This window comes from Epinephelus lanceolatus, chromosome 20, assembly GCF_041903045.1.
Source record: "Epinephelus lanceolatus isolate andai-2023 chromosome 20, ASM4190304v1, whole genome shotgun sequence".
Taxonomy (NCBI): domain Eukaryota; kingdom Metazoa; phylum Chordata; class Actinopteri; order Perciformes; family Serranidae; genus Epinephelus; species Epinephelus lanceolatus.
Window position 1 is genome coordinate 8,055,933 of NC_135753.1, and position 17,117 is coordinate 8,073,049.

The window sequence follows — 17,117 nt, forward strand, 5'->3', positions numbered from 1 at the left end:
ATTTTGCACACACAGAGATGTGTGTGTCTTTGGTCTCCCTCACAAGACCATCCATAAGCTCCAATTGATTCAGAACTCTGCCGCCTGTATCATCACCAGAACTCCATCCATCAATCACATCAAACCTATCCTACAACAACTTCACTGGCTTCTGGTCAAATACCGCATGGACTTTAAAATTCTGCTCCACACTTTCAAGGCCATCCATAACCTCACTCCCCCATACCTCTCTGAACTCCTCCACATCAACACTCCCTCCCGGATATTCAGGTCGACCTCTTCCATCAGCCTCATTGTGCCCTCTGCCCATCTGTCCACCATGGAGTCCAGAGCCTTCAGCCGCTCTGCCCCCTGCCTCTGGAACTCCCTCCCTGCCGACATCAGGAACATTGACTCATTATCCATTTTCAAATCCCGCCTGAAAACCCACCGTTTTAAACAGGCCTATTCTATTTAATTGCCATTGCTCTGCTGCAGATTTCACATTTTACTGTGTTGATGATTGATTTTAATTCTAATTGTCTTTTACTTGTTCTGTAAGGTGACCTTGAGTGCCTTGAAAGGCGCCTTTAAATAAAATGTATTATTATCATTATCGTTAAAAAAAAAAAAAAAAACAAGCAGCAATGTATCCACAGATCATAAAGTCAAACAGTTCAGTAATATGCAATAATAAGTTAATGAAATAACTAGACAAAAATCCATTAACTTACATTAAATCAGACTGAATACGTCAGTTTGAGAGGGTGTGTTTTCAGATGGGATTTGAATGTGGACAGGGAGTCAATATTGCGGATGTCACAGGAGAGAGAGTTCCAGAGGCGGAGATCAGAGCGGCTGAAGGTTTTAGAACCCATGGTAGTCAAGATGCAGATGGTGATGTGAATTGGATTGCAGAAGAGGATCTAAGAGTATGAGAAGGTGTGTAGATATGAAGGAGTTCAGAAAGATAGAGAGGGGCTGGGTTATGATAAACAAACTAGTGAACACCCAAGCAAAGCCTTAACAACCACATGACAACCACCACCAATGAGCTATGATGCCCTCGCAGCCACCTACTAAATCCAGGTTACTTACATCCAGTGGTTGGATAGTTTGACGGCCGCCCTGTTTGGTTCATCCTGCTGTCGCTCTGTTTTCTAAGGCTGTAGATCTGTCTGAGGTTAATAAGCAGCATGAAACACACTGAGGTCAGGTTTGCATCATGCTTAAAATCATTTCTGAAGTTAACTGGCAACATATGAGGGAGGCGAAAATTGGGGTGAAAATTCTCAGTCATCCAGGTCATGGTTATCTTAAGTGCTATCTTGTAGGTAATATGAAATACAAGCAAGTCCAGTTGCCTACAAGATAGCACCTCCAACCTGTGCACTAAAACACCACATGGACCAAACTGTCAGTCTTGCTTGTTCTGATCATTGCAACACCAGAAAAACTGATAAGCTGCCTCTTTGACCTCTGGTTGAAACCCTGTCCAAATATTAAACCTCTAATTTTCTTGCTGATGATTTGAATGACAGTTGTTGCTCAGACAGACTGTATCTTACCTTCCTCTATCATCAGAAGAGTGTTTGTCACATATGTCTCCTCATCATCACTGAGCTCACAGGTGTATATCCCCTCCTGATTTGAAGATAAGTGCTGTAGTGTGAGGCTGCCTGACTCAGACACACTCTTCACCTGCTGCCTCCACTCCACTGACACTGTGTAGGGGACGTTGGCCCTGGTCTGGTTCAGGATCATTTGACTGTGGTTGAACCTCCAGATGAGGCCTGTTAGGGAAGTATTTGAAGTAGTGCAGAGTATTGTTGTTTCACTGCTGGAACCACTGACAGAAGCTAAAAAGAAATAACACAAAAAGCAGGTTTTGTGTTTGTTCCTGTTTCTTTCTCTGTTAGTTAGTCTGCAGTAAATCAGAGAAGCTAACAAACAAATTTCAGTTTAACTGAAAATAGTTTCATCACAACTGCAGGTTTTATATTGTGTATTTGCAGTCAGAGAGGAATCTTTCTTTACTCAATGAAGGGCTGATATCAACATGACAATCATGACAGATTAGAGGTAAAACTCACGCAGTTGCCTCAAACTGGCTCTCCTCCTGTTTCTGCGAGTGCTGACGGTGCAGCTGTAGACAAGATCAGTAACTGAAACTGTCAGATAACTGTTGATGTTGTAGAGCTGCTGTTCAGTCTGATGGACTGTGGTTTTGTTCTGGAGGGTCATGTTGGATGGAGGGTTGGTGGACCAGGTGAGCTGAGGCTCAGGGTAGATCCCCTCTGAGCTGCAGGTGATCCTGTTTTCTACCTGCTGAATGTCGACCTTATGGACTGGAGCTGCAAAAACAGAGGCTCTTAATGGCACATATGGATAAATTCACTGATAATTTAAGATTTAAAATGTTTTCTTTTAACAGTTTCATATAGTTTATTTTAAGTCAACGACTGTGTGTGTTTACTGTGTGTTTCTCATACCGTCCACTTTCAGGTTGATAACTGACTCCTTGTTTCCTCTGGTGGTGCTGGTGATGCACTTATATCTGCCCTGGTCCTGAAGCTCCACCCCTGATAGCTGCAGCGAGGCATTTCCTCTGGAGATCTGGTCCTTGAACAGTGACGTCCTGCCTCTGAAGTGCTGGTCCTGCTGTGCCAGCTGGTCTTGGTTGAGGAAGTAGGAGTGGACACGAGGGTCTCCTGCTTTCACCTGAGTCCAGTGGATGACTGCTTCAGTGCCGACCTGGAAGCTGCACGGTAAGATGCAGCTCTCCATGAAAACACAGGACACCTCAGCATCTGAGAATGAAATAAAAGGCTGTTATTGTTTTTCACCTGATGAGTCTGTGTGTGTGTGTCATCAGGACAAAATGTGGTCCAGGTCACACCAATTGTAACAAGAACTACTACAGAAGCTGTTATATTGCTGAATATTGTGCCAGGTGATTTTATGTCTGTGTCTGGATAGATTGTGTCAGTGTGATAGCATCACAGTGAGTGGTGTGTAATTGAGATCAAAATAAAGGCTGAGTTAAAACATGGGCGTGGTCCCAAAAAGGGGGCCAGAGGTAGGGCAGCAACCCTGGCCTATACTTGTTTCAAGTTGTGGATCCCTGTATCGCAAGTTCACAATGAATACGTCCACCCCATTTATATCAAGGAGTGTTGACTAATGCCTTATTTACACACAAGGTATGGCCAAGCTTCATTTGCAGCGCTTAGAACTGTTATTTTTCAGTTTGTGAGTTCAGAATTCAAACTGGACACCACAGCAGAAAATTCATCACCACACACCACACACCATTTCAATGGATTTTCTCCTTCAGTGAATCCTGGAAAATAAACTCTGAAAGGACAGTCAAAGATAATCTCACAGACAAAATACTCAAATTTCTGATGAAACTAGAGCAAAATAACTGAGCTAAATGACAATAACCTGCTGACCAAACCCACATTATCTTATCACTGTTTTTTGTACCTACAAAAGCTGCTGTTAAACCGTTGGCTGGAGTTTTCAGCAAAACCACCAGCTTAACTGTCACTGAAAGCTGTCTGCCCTTGAACCCATGAGAAGCACTGTTGGACAACCACACACAGGAAAGATTTATGGTCTGGAGGAAGTGTCGACAGTATGTTTCCCTTTTTACTTTAAGAATGAGGAATATGTGGTTATCTGGCTGTAGTTTCAGTTAACGGCCGAATACTGTGATGGTGTTCTTCTATGCTGCGATCATTGAGTCCATCCTCACCTTCTCCGGCAACACCATCACTACAATGCTCTGCTGCCACTGCCCAGGACAGAGGCAGACTGCAGTGTACCATTCACTTGGCAGAGAAGGTGATTGGCTGCAATCTACCAATCCTTCAGGACCTGTATACCTCCTAGACCCTGAGGTGGGCAACCCTTCCCACCCTGGTTACAAACCACACCTGTGTAGCCCCCGACAGGCTCCAGGCTCAATTAGCCGGGACTAGCATAGCACACCTGAATCTCCAGTTAATATGTACTCCATCATCAAAAAAGTGCAGCAGAGATGTACTTCCTGCAGCAGCTGAAGAAATTCAACCAGCTAAAGACAACAATAATGCACTTCTACATTCATTATCAAATCCATCTCCACATCCACCACCACCATCTGGTACGCTGCTGCCACTACCAAGGACAAGGACAGACTGCAGTGAATCATTCACTCTTTGGTGACTTGCTGAAATCTGCTGTTCCTCCAGGACCCTGGGGGAGGCAGGAAAGATTGTTGCTGGCCCAGCTCTTTATTTTTAAAGCACATACACTGAACATATTTTTATTTAAATATTTTTTCCATGTTTTATTGTCAAGTTTTGTTTTCTTTTCTGTTATTATGTTTAACTTTTGCAATACTTGCTTTTATTTCCTCTTACTATGTTTATTGTTATGTGACAGTTATGCACCAAAACACCAAGACAAATCTTTTGTATATGAAAAGCTACTTGGCAATAAACCTGATTCCGAGGTCTAACATACATTACCCTACATTTTACAAGAAGATCATTATGGAAGCTGGTTTCAAGATAACATTGTACATGCACAGTCAGTAGTTTCTGTAGCTTCTGCAAATCATAGTCAGAAACAGAACCACACCAAAACATGGTTTTGCTTCTCTTTTTGTTCAGCACTGTATAAGCTGTTTATTTTGTCCTGAATCACAGTCAGTTTGTTGCCATTTTGTTGGTGTGGCAGAGGATTCTGTTGACTTAGTGAAAGACAGAGAGAGAGAGAGAGATATTGATTGATTGATTGATTGATTGATATTGATTGCTTTTGCATGACTCATCACTCAGGAGATGTAATAAATTTCCCACTGCCTTTTCCTGCCTTCACCTTGATAACTTCTATGAGCGCTGGTATTCTGTAAATGTTTATGTTGATTTACAATCTAATACTTGGATACTTTTTTCAGCCTGTTTTTATTATCAACAGGTGGACTGTTGAACATGTGATAGTTAACTCTGTTGTTATAACATAGCCTAATTATAACTATTATTTATCAATCTTATTTTCATTTGTTAATTAGTCCTTTTTTTTCTTAACATTTGAGTTTCCGTGAAAAAACGAAAATAAATTTGCACAAGAGAAATTGAGATTATCTGGCTGGTTTGGTAAAAATCCCATTAGTACTGATCCAGCAGCACACACCCTTTTTGGGAAGCATCTCACAGAGTGGACTAGCCAGTACACAACAGCGTCTGTAGGAAAATAATAGGCTAACTGCAGAGAAACGTGTCACATACCTCCTCTAACGGGAGTCCACAGGACAGACAGTATCAGGAAACAAACGACGGAACCGTTAATCCCGATCATTCTCCGTTCATCCTCCCCTCTGTATCACTGCTGACCATACAGGAGACTTCCTGAGTGGTTTCGGTTTGTAAATCTCACACTGGGATCCAGACCAGTAGGTAGGCCTATCTCCTGTCTTAAAATGGTTTCGACTCTTTATTGAATCCGAGGAAAACACACCTCAGCTGATTTCTTGTCAAACTCCGTAGTAAAGAACTGTCTGAACATCCCAAGGAGCGGCTGAATCCATAAAGAGCACCGCACATTGTTATTAAGAACTGCTGGATCACTGGTGACGGACCGCTGCGCAGCTGCAAATCGTGCTGGACTACCCATCGATGACGTCATGCTGCCCGTGCTAAGAGACCCCAACAGTGGGAGCAGGATCTGCAGTCTCCGGGTCTGCAGAGACATACTATTGAACAGTGGAGACCGTCAGTCAATTCTCCTACCGCTACATTTCCACACACTGATACTTCCTGCTCCTTTGGTGAACAACATATAGAAACTATTTCTCATCGTTTAATAAGGTGTAAAATATCCAAAAGATTTTGGACCAATTGGAATCTCACTTCTTTGAAACTTGATTCAGTTTGCTCTTGACATTATTTGTTATCATGATAATCCAGATAATAGGGCTCTGAAATATCTGATTAATCTTGTTATTCTAAATGCTGAACATTTTACTCACAGACAGAAATTCTCTGAGTCACCTCCTGAATCTTTATCTTTTCTCCTAGAATTTAAGTCTCCTCTCAACTCACTCACCCCCCACCACCAAATCACCACCAAATCACCACCAAATCCTCTGACAGAGGATACACTTTGTTCTCTGTATGCTTTTACCCCTGTTTCAGTCTTGAAGTACTGTTACTCTCCACATATACTTTTGTTGTACTTATTTGGTTTCATATTTTTACATGTGCTGTTATTAAATACCTGATGTATTGACAGCAGTGGAGACAGAGCTTCACTTTGAGACCAATATTTTACTTATAGAGAAAAATATTCCCAGAGTTCCTCTACCTAAGAGACTGAGAGAGACTTCAGTCCTACTTGGAGAGAGGGAGGACAGCTGCAGACTGACAGTAAGATATAATGTAGCAGCCTGTCCCCTGTCTCACATCTCACACCTCCGTCTCCATCTGTTATATAGTCTACATGTAGGCTATATGTCATTCACATCTATGGTCCTGTTGGTATTTTTATATAGTTCTATAGTTCATGAATGTTTAGAGTCATCAGTGTTTTATTAGACTCAGTAGAAGAAGTAGCATGCCCTTGATACAACTGGTCTGAAATTGGCAACGTTTTCTTGATTAATCTCTCAGTGAACCTTTTGTTTTTATTCATTTCAGACAATTATACTAATTCATCCTACAATTTGATTTTCAAATGCAGAAAAATAAAAATTCCCTGTCAGTGTCGATCCAGTGTGGCATGTGTTTGTAATATACTGATTCATCAGTTTCCCGTTTTTAAAGTTAACAAGCAAATATGCTGAATCAAAAGCACTCTGCTGGCCATTTTTAATGTAAACTTTCAGGTGATTAAAACTGTGATATTCACTGAAACAATATAGAAGACGTGCCCTTGGTGTCCTCAAAGGTAGCTATAGCCCTAATTGAATGTCTTATAAATATGTATTGCCTTTCCTCTGAAGGTTCTCAGGCTCAGAAGTCTTTAGGCTGGAATGATGCCTTCCAGAAGGCTCAAAATGGAGCTGCAGCTGAGCCACAAAGACACGGCGTCTGAGGGACGAGTCTTTCACAACCATGTTTTCCATTCACCATTCACCAAGTCCTGCCTTTGAATGCTGACTGGCCTAGCATTGGCCAACTCCAACATAAGGTTCAACAACTACTAATACAGCTGTGCTCCATAGATGCTCATGTGATTGTTTCAGATTTTCCTTATTTTCAGGCTGATTTTGTGGATTTTGAGCTAGTCATGGTTGAACGCTGTGACTGGAGGGATGTGTAATAGTGATACTCATACTTAGAGTTTGAAAAGAGATTATAATTATTATTATTATATAAATTAGATATTTCTTCAGGGTGACAGCAGGCTTCATGCTCGCTCCAACAGCTTGACAAACCACCACAAAGGGGCGGGGCTTGGTTAAGGGTCAATTAAAAGTCTTCAGGCTGCCTAAGTAGCCTCACAGCTTACAAGGTTGAAGACCTTGGAAAGTAAGCACAATATTTTAATTCCAAAACGTTGAGCTGCAAATCTGGAAATGATGAAAGAAACACATGGTTTTAATATGCATACTCTTGGAGATTTTATTTCAAACATAATTTCAAATAAAACATAAAAACTAGTAGTAGACAAAAGTGCCTGAACATTGGAGCAAACAGAGCAGTTGCACCCCCACTAGGGAGCGAAGGTGTGTTTTTGCATCCCCACTTTTTGATAAAGAAACTTTGCTATTTTTAAACATTTGAGCTAGTTGGAATCAAAAGTACTTACACCTGGCTGTTTCATGTAGTATGAATTAAAAACTACAGTGACTACAAGTCACTGTACTTTCCACACCATGAATTTCATGGACCTTCAGTGGTTGGACCGCCTCCCAACTCCCCACTGGATCAGAAAACTTTCCAGGGGGAATAAATCAGAGGGGCTGTAGGTGCATTGTGCAGAGGGCTGGCTAGCAGTAGGCTGACAGCCAGTGATCAGTCCTTGACATCTGGTTGCCCACCTTCGTCTTGTGGAAGTAGGTGTGGGTTGGAAATATGATAGGCATGGGGGAGGACATCAGTTTGCATTAGCACAGTAAATAATTTCTATGATATGAACTAGTGCTGATCCTAATGTTTAATACTCACTTCCATGAATCCAGGTATATCCTGTAGGATCGCCACCTTGTCGATCTGCTGTCTCCTCCTCCTCATCCCCCAGGTGTTCCCTATGATCAGCACACAAACCACCAACATAGCTGCTGCCACAGACGTTGCCACAGCTGTAACCAGTATGGGATTATTAGCGGCTCCCTGCAGAGCACCTTGGTCTGCAGCCTTCATCAGACCTGCATCAGCTTGGACTGCAGAGCGGGGAAGAGGCTGAGATACCAACAGATCAGATATATCTGAGGACAAACAGATAACAACTGTGACGTTTCAGAGACAGGATGATATATAATATGGTTGTGTGTGATATCTTGGTCCTGTCTGACTCCACACCTTCCAGACTGAAGAGGAAGAAGGCATCGTCTCCTTTGATGAAGTTTCTGCTCTTTTGTCTGCTGTGGCTGTTGAAGGCACTGGTTCCATAACCTGGGCCTCGATAGTAAAAGCTGCCATCAGACTCACGCACTTTAGAGCCCACTGTCCTGGGATTATCCCAGAAGTACTCAGTGCCTGTGAAGAAACAGGTGAACTGTCAATCTCTCTTTGACCAACAAAGCAGCAATAACAGGTGAGTCGAGCTTGGTACACTAAAAGTTATCCCCCGTTCTCTTACTGAATGGCATATAAAACATTTTGCTTTCAAAAATAAAATGCCCCAAGTGGTGAAAAGGCTGCTTTTTTAAATATTTAGCATCATACTTTTTTCTGAACAAAGAAAAGCTAATTTTAGCCCTGTAGTCGTTCAGAATGTGTCATTTTACCCACAAAGTTAACTTCAAATTTATATTATTTATGTTATTCTATTGTAACAACAGATGTATGTTCTCATAAACAGACAACATATCACATGATTTACATGTGTTTCCGAAGTATTTTCTTAGTATACAGAAATATATTAAGTACCACAGATCTTATAAGCTGTAGAATCTTTGCACAAAACTGCACAAGTGAGTCACTTTGGAGCATGTATCTTATTTTTTATTGATTGATTGATTTTTATCTCATTGTTTTATTCTTATTATATTGAACTGTTTTTATTCTTTTAACCTATGTCTTGTAGGGAATTTTGCTCTTGGCGTTTTTAATTATTTGCTTTTATTTCATGCTTTTATTTCATGAATTGCAGCACTTTCTGTCGATTTTTAAATTTCTTTGTTCTATTCTATGTTTTATGTTTTGTTTTGATTGTTCAAACTGTGATGGATGTTTTGATTCTCGCACTCTCGCAGTGACATGACGCTGTGTTGTGTTGTGGCAATATTGGAATATTCTTTCTAACTTCACACCTCAGATTGACACTGACTCAAGTGACATCACTCGAGGACATTTATCAGCCTGCACACAGCTCCCTCTGAAGGCACATAGACATCACACTAGATTTTACACATGAACTAGCAGCTGCTGTATATAAGGCACGTGTTCATCACAAGCAGTGCAGCGTTCAATAGAAGTTTCTCCTAACCAGAGATGGGCAACAATACATCAAAATGTATTTTTTATTTTTTTTAAAGATATTTTTTGGGGTATTTTGCCTTTAATGGACAGGACAGGTAAGCATGGGCGGTGACATGCAGCAGGAGGCTGCAGGCTGGATTTAAACCTGGGCCGCTGTGGCAACAGCCTTGTGTATGGGGCGCCTGCTCTACCCACACCGATGCCCCATCAAATTGTATTTTGATACAAAATACAAAATACCCCTCAAATAAATGTATAAAAATAAAATACAAAATACTGGTGCCAGAAAATGTATCAAAATAAAATACATGTATTTTGTATTTTTAAATACAGAAAATACTTTTTTTCTTTTTAGCAGCGAGCTGCAGCTTTATAGGTCACTCTGTCGGTCGGTCGGTCGGTTGGTCAGTTGGTCCACAAAGCTTTTCATAAATAACTCAAAAAGTCCTTGACCAAAAATGCTCAAAGTTTGTATACTGCAACTAGAGACCATGAGTAACTATACCAGAGAGAATGCCCACAATTCGTCCATAGGTGGCGCTATACTAACTTATTCAAATCTTTTTGTGAATAACACAAATAGACCTTGACCAAAAATGATCAGAATTTACATGCTGCAATTAGAGACCACAAGTAGGCTAACTATGCCAGAAAGAACAACCATGATTCATCCATTAATGGCGTGATAGTAGCAAATTTGGTCGCAGCTATTGCAAATTTGTGCTTGTTTTCTTACAGTTTGGTATAGCAGAGTATTCAGGTTTGGGCTATAGGATATATATCACAGGGTGTATTTGTGTGTTTTGGTTTGTGGGTCTGCCCTTTTATTAGTTTGGTTTTGTTGTGGACATTTGTTTGATTAAGAGTGGTTTCTGTTTTGAATTAATAATTGTGACTCTTATTTTAGGGGAGCAACACTTAAGGCTGCACTGTCATATTGTTTATTTAGGAGCCATCTACAACAGATTACAGTTAGACTCTGAAGTAACTTACCATTTTTTTTTTTTACATGTAGGCTATACCGCTCCACTTCTGGATGCAGCCTGGCCCAGCTGATTGGCAGCTGGTGAACTGGACTTTTTAAAACTTTAATCGTGGACTATTTTAGCAAAACTTTTATTTAGTTTTTAAAATAAATTCTTTGTAAAGACTTTACTCTCTGTGTGCTAATTGGCAGAAAAATTCGGGGTTTCACTCCCCGTGACACATACACAAAGCTCTGTTGAACCTCACAAAAAGGCAGAACAGTCACAGAACGAAGTGTAACTAAGCCATTAAAAGAAAACAACTTGATTATGTATACTGTATATATTAATCGGACTTAACAGCCCATAAACTTTTTTGTATCAACAAATAAATTATTTACAGACACCGTGATAATAACATATGAATAGCATTAGGCCTATGTGTACTATAAAAGTCATATAAATAAAAACATCAAGCTCTGCACAGAAAAATGAATAAAAATAAATGGTTAATCAATACAAAAGTGAACAGGTAGGCTAACTTAACAACAAGTGAGTAGCCTATACATTTCTTCTCTTTCGTTGGCCAGTGGGATGGTAGAAGGGTTAGGGTTAGGCTATTTTGGTTCTTGAGACCCAACCACTAACAACAACAAACAACTTTATTGATCCCACGTGAGGCAATTCATTTGTAGCATACTCATCCCAAGCATCAACCACAAAAACATACAGTTTCCTATGTTATGCACAGTCCAGTAAAACAGGCCACTAGGTCATTGAATAGCCCAGGTTTAAAAAAACATATAGATAAAAATATATTTTTTAAAAAAATAAGTAAAAAAATATGGTTACATCCAATATTATAAGAATGTGTAGCCCATTATTTTTGTTTTTTGATTCGTGAAGAAAGTATTTTGAGTATTTTGCTCACAATAATTACAAACAGTCACACTTCAGTGCAGCGCAGTGTGATCTTGATTCACTGCAGCAGTGGGTTGATAAGCAGCTTGTAGGAAGTTACTCAGGGTCAAACGTTTGCTGCTTCCACACTTTGACTTTGTCTCTTGTCAGGCATTTGTTGATTTGTAGGCTATTCTGTAAAAAAAAGAACAGAATTTATAACAATTAATTTCACATCAAAGTGAAACTCAAAATAAACTTTATTTAAGCGTCTTCAGTATAGAGAATAAAATAAGGTGAATGACATAATTTGGGAACATTTAATGTCAGTGTCAGATTAAATTTGCAATTCTGATGAACTGCTGTAGCCTACAGTAAATTAAACTACACAACAGTATAATTAGCTCGACTGCAGCCAGCTACCATATCAAAATGTTTCTAACATGTAACTGCATCAATAATAATAAAACCAATATTATAAAAATGTAGTGAGAAAGACCATCATAGTGAGTACTTTTATTTTTAAAATGTGGTCTGGCTACTTAAATAAAGGATCTGAACACAGCAGCAGTGCTTCTGTATTTAATATGGAAGATATACTTACACTTTGAGTGACATGTAGTTCCACGTGCTGTCTTCTTAGTGTCTGAGTCTAACACACAACATCATCAGAACAACATAGACAAATAATAATTAGCAGATTAAGACAGAATGTGTTTTCTTACCTTTTTATATATGCAGTAAAACACAAGACCTGCTATCAATACAACCACGACTCCAACCACCACGACTCCAACCACCACGCCTACAATAACTCCTGTAGCTCCTGAAACAGAAGAAGAGTCAGTGTTATGTTGGGAATAGAATGATGTTATGTGTTTTACTATAAGTTGTGTTTCACTATATAAGTTTTAGATGTGTGAACAATGAGAATACTGAGATGATTTCAGCTGATCTGAATGTGTTTGCTTTGCAGAAGTGGAGAAGTACAGGAGAGGAAGAGACATGAAGTCTGAGGAGCACATACCGCAATGCTTAGATAACTAGTTTCATATATGGTAAAAAGAATAGAAAGTGATGTACAGATAGTAAGGTACAGCACGTGTAGGGAGTTGTGTTGTCTCTTGTCTTTCAAAACAGGAACTACGCCCCCACCGCCAGCGGGAAGGAGTCAGATTAACACGAGGCAGGGGCGTGGTGTGGTGAAGGAGGAAGTGGAACTGCCAATGAGAAGAGGACAACGCCTTGCGTGCACAATGACACTCTGTTACGCTCAAATATAGGCCTACTGGGTCAGGGGAAGGACAGGAGGTCAGACTTCGTGAACTGACACACCTTTGTTGTTCGTCAGGGACGTGAAGTTGAGACCCAGAGCTCTGTAATTTTATTCCTTTATTGCTTAATAAACTACATTAACTGAGACCGAATATCTTCTCCTATTGCTTCATTAAAGAACACGCAGGACTGAGCTCACACATAGCACACTGGAGAGTAGGATGAGACTCTTAGTCCATCAATTGGTGACCCCGACGTGATGAAGCCGGAGGAGTGACGGGACAAAAGACATTCAACAGCGGAGGACAGCAGTATCGTGACAACACTTGCCGCGGCCTAAAAAGAAGGTAAGCAGACGCCTGTTTTATCAAAGTTCTGCAATTGGAAACACTAAAACTTGTGTTGTCATTGTACTAAAGTCTCCTAGTCTAAAATGTAAAGGAATAAAATTAAAACAAAACACAAAAGTGAAATGCCCCGGGGCAGGGTGAAAGGCCCTGGAGCAAATCATAAATTTGACTCCTAAATACGAAACATAGTCGGGTGTAAGGCCCTGGAGCAAATCATAAATTTGACTCCTAAATATGAAACATAGTCGGGTGAAAAGCCCTGAGATTAGGTTTTCCATCTAATCTCTAAAAAAGAAAAAGACGAGTGTCCTGAGGTGGATAAGCTCGGGGGGAAACCCATAAGGTTGCTCCTTAGACAGCTGAGAATATAGTCTGAAGACACGGGTTGTCTGAGGTTGAAAGACCTTTGTGTAGATTGTTACAACACAAAAAAGAGGTTACAGAGTTCTGAGGGCAGGGGAGCGTTTTCCATGTGATCCCTGAATACTATCGCTCATGTTGAGACATCTATTCAATGGTCCGCAGAACCACCCTGATATTGGGAGTGTAAATAAATAAGTCTTTTAAGGGGTTATTGTTTTGTGGGTGGCTTACCGACAACCAGCTATTTTTACGGGGCGAGAGAGTTGTGTAGAGTCTATTAGAGGTGACTCAAATTCCTGTTCTCTCAGTGCCTGAGCGGTGGTCGTGTTCTGTGGGGAAGAAAAAGAGGAAGCTGTGTAATTTTGCCTTAAGATAGAAGCTAGTTGTCGCCGAGCCATAGGCATCCCGCACCCTCCTAGGAGAGTGGCGTAGAAGCTTGGATGTGTCGGCCTGCAACTGGTGGAACTTAAGCAGCGAAATCACAGCGATAAAAGGGGAATAATAAGCCCGCGTGAACTGCATTGTAGAGCGGTCACGTGGCACAAAGCATTGTGTACAGTTTTGTTTTTTGAATAATAAGCCTGCGTGTACTGCATTGTAGAGCGGTCACTTGGCACAAAGCATTGTGTATAGTTTTGTTTTGTTTTTGTTTTTTATTGTGTGCAGCAGTACCTTACCGGTAGAAACAAGTCAGAGCGGAAGAGGGACAGAGAAACGTGATGATCGGCGAATTCGACAGGGACTGTCGCGAGCAGGGAGGCTGCCCTCCCATGCTGGTAAAAACTCAGTTTAGGGAAATTTGAAAACAGTTGTTGTCAGGAGTAGAGGATAAGCGGAGACAGGAAGTTGGTAGAGAGTTTGATGAGCTGTGGAAGGCATTACAGGCACAAGGTGAGTTGCCTGGGGATGATGAGGAGGGAAACGTCACAAAGAAATTGCAGGCTGCAGAAGTAAAAGCACAAAATGATGTGGAAGAACACGCTAAAAAGGAGAATGAACCTAAATTTATAAAGAGAAAATGGAAAAATCAGAAAGAAATGAAGGAGCGCAAACGAGCTCTGCTCCATCAGATGGCAGTTACAGCCATGGCCTATTGGAAAAACACAGACAAAAGTCACAAAAAACAAAACAGAGATAAGCAACCTCTGTCTGCTCCTGCAAAGGATCCAGCCTCACCCCCACCAGAGCCCACCTCTAATAGGTTGTATCCTGAGCTACCCCAAACACCCACAGCTTCAATTCCCCCACCATATTCAGGGAAGAATATGCAAATGCCAATGTTGATGATTAAAGACGGTGTGCTTAATACAGATGTGACAGGGGAAGAAGAGTATGTGAAGGCCAAAGAGGAAGTGATGAAGGAAATAAGACAGGGAATACTACAGGTGGAAGCATTGAGACAGGACGTGATGAGTATTGTGGTGGGCGCGCGGAATGTGCATCAGGAGACTCTGAGATCCGCAGACAGTAGTAGGGACATGCAGGATGATGTGCGCAGCATAGAGAGCAGAGACAGCAAGAAAAGCATGAAACAGAGCCCTCTTTCCTCCAGCACCCCTAAAGTGGAAGCAACGGAGGAGGAGCCGAGACCACTAGCAGAGGCAGTGTTTCAGTTGAGGGCACAAAGAGAGAGGTCAGATAGAAGCAACAGAGAAAGGAGAAATGAGGAAAGGATAGAAGAACCAGAGGAGTGTTCTGAGATAGAGGAGATGGAGGATGAGGAAAGTCAAGGATGGTCAGGGTCAGACTCTGAGGGTGACTATGATACAAAGGCTGTAAGACTAACAGGAATAATGAAATCAATCAAAATGCCACACAGTGCTGCGAGCTCACGTTCAGGTCGTCCACGTTCTCCTTATAATCTCCGACAAAATAAGAACAAGCCAAAAACATTCGCCATGCCACTCCTGGAAAAGACCCCAGGAGGAGGAGAGGTATACCAACCCTTCTCCTTTACAGATATGCACTGCATCCTAGATAAGATGCCCCCGCCATTAGAGGGAGGAGGCCCCTGGATGGAGCATTTCTGTAAACAAACCATGGGTCACAAATTAGCATTAGGGGACTGGAGAGCGCTATTGGGACAACAGCTCTCCAGCTGGGATTTAACTGCACTTGAGACGCTGGCAAAAACAGTTAATTTAGCAGATAAAGAGCCATTCGCCCACCATGCCACTGCTATCGGTTGGGCCATGCGACAACAGTTTCCCATTCCGTCTGGCGCCATGCACACGCTCACATTTCACATCAAACCTGACGAAAACACCGCAGCATTCCTTAGCAGATGTAAGAACACATGGGTAGATGTGGCTGGAGTACACCCAGGGTCCTGTGACCTACAAACCACCCTGTTCAGAAAGGCCGTGTTAGAGGGACTGCCCACGAAGGTAAAAGAATCATTAGAGAACAACCCTGACCTTCCTGGCTGTTCCACTGAACAGTGGGAGAAACACCTCACACACCACATGAAAAGACACAGAGCTAAGCAGGCGGAAGAGATATCCTGTGATCAATGCGAAGGTTTGAAGCTCCTTTGAAGCAACACTTTGCCCAGAGTACGTTGGAGTAATATAAAGCCAGGATACTAGAAAGACTCGCTTGCAGAACATTTACACTCCATATTTACTCTTATATTTTACACGTTTATATTTACCTTTTTGCAATACAAAATGAAGAAATGAAATTGTTATTAGAATTATTAGAATTAGAACCACGCCACCATAAGTGGTGTGTGTTGGGAGTTGTTGTGTTAACCTGTGTTATTGTTTTACCTCTGTTGTATTATGAGTCTTCCCTCAGAGACAAAGCCGTAGAACCACCACGAAACCGAACCAGGAGAAACACACCAGGGAGTGGAACGTCAGACTCCTGCATAGCTAAGTATGGTGGAGTAGAATTGACATACATAATGGGGCAAAGTACAGGGTTCCAGTTTGACTTGTGCTCCGTAATAAACTGTAAAGGAAAGGATCACCCCTAACAAAAATGTGGACAGAATTAATTATGTGCATTACAATGTTCTTAGACTGGCCAACAGCACTAGGGACGCAGTTGGGGGACTCTCTGAACAACTGGCAGCCACCTCCCTGATGACAGTACAGAACCGAATTGCGTTAGACATGCTTTTGGCGGAGAAAGGGGGTGTCTGCTCTATGTTCCAGGGCCTCTGCTGCACCTTCATCCCAAACAACACAGCTCCGGACGGGTCAGTAACTAAGGCGCTAGAAGGGCTGCGCACGCTCTCTGAGGAAATGCATGAACACTCAGGCATTGATAAACCCCTGGGTGGTATCTTCGAGAAGTGGTTCAGTAAGTGGAAAGATTTAGTGGTATCGGTATTCTTGTCTCTGGTGGGAATGCTCGTGGTGTTAGCATTATGTGGTTGTTGTTGTATCCCATGTATCCGGTCACTCTGTGAAAGAATCATAGTGACAGCTGTGGAGAGAAAACATCCACAGCCCCCACCATATCAAATGACTCAAATGGAGACGGCCACCCTGTTAGGAGAGCCGCCTACTGATTCAGATTCGGACTCAGACTCAGGAGAAGACAAGGTGTGAGTGGTCTCATGTGTATGAGACCAAAAGGGGGAGTGATAACTTTTTGTTTCAAAAGAAACAAAAAGTGCAGTAATCAAAAGACCTAAAAAG

General features: G+C 41.6%; 1 protein-coding gene across 4 annotated transcripts in view; it reads right to left on the reverse strand.

The window, feature by feature from the left end:
* Nucleotides 1-7,566: 7,566 nt before the first annotated feature.
* Nucleotides 7,567-17,117, reverse strand: part of LOC117264967 (uncharacterized) — a 41,405-nt gene continuing 31,854 nt past the window's right edge. For 2 of the 4 annotated variants that reach the window (XM_078162758.1, XM_078162759.1), the window contains exons 5-8: nucleotides 12,205-12,305; nucleotides 8,493-8,669; nucleotides 8,139-8,398; nucleotides 7,567-8,017 (exon numbers count right to left, since the gene is read on the reverse strand). In XM_078162758.1, coding sequence (XP_078018884.1) covers nucleotides 8,333-8,398; nucleotides 8,493-8,669; nucleotides 12,205-12,305 — 344 coding nt within the window. In that variant the 3' untranslated portion in view covers nucleotides 7,567-8,017; nucleotides 8,139-8,332. Of the gene's footprint in view, nucleotides 8,018-8,138; nucleotides 8,399-8,492; nucleotides 8,670-11,130; nucleotides 11,675-12,083; nucleotides 12,132-12,204; nucleotides 12,306-17,117 lie in introns of those variants that run through there. The other 2 variants (XM_078162760.1, XM_078162763.1) reach the window with 2 other exon arrangements.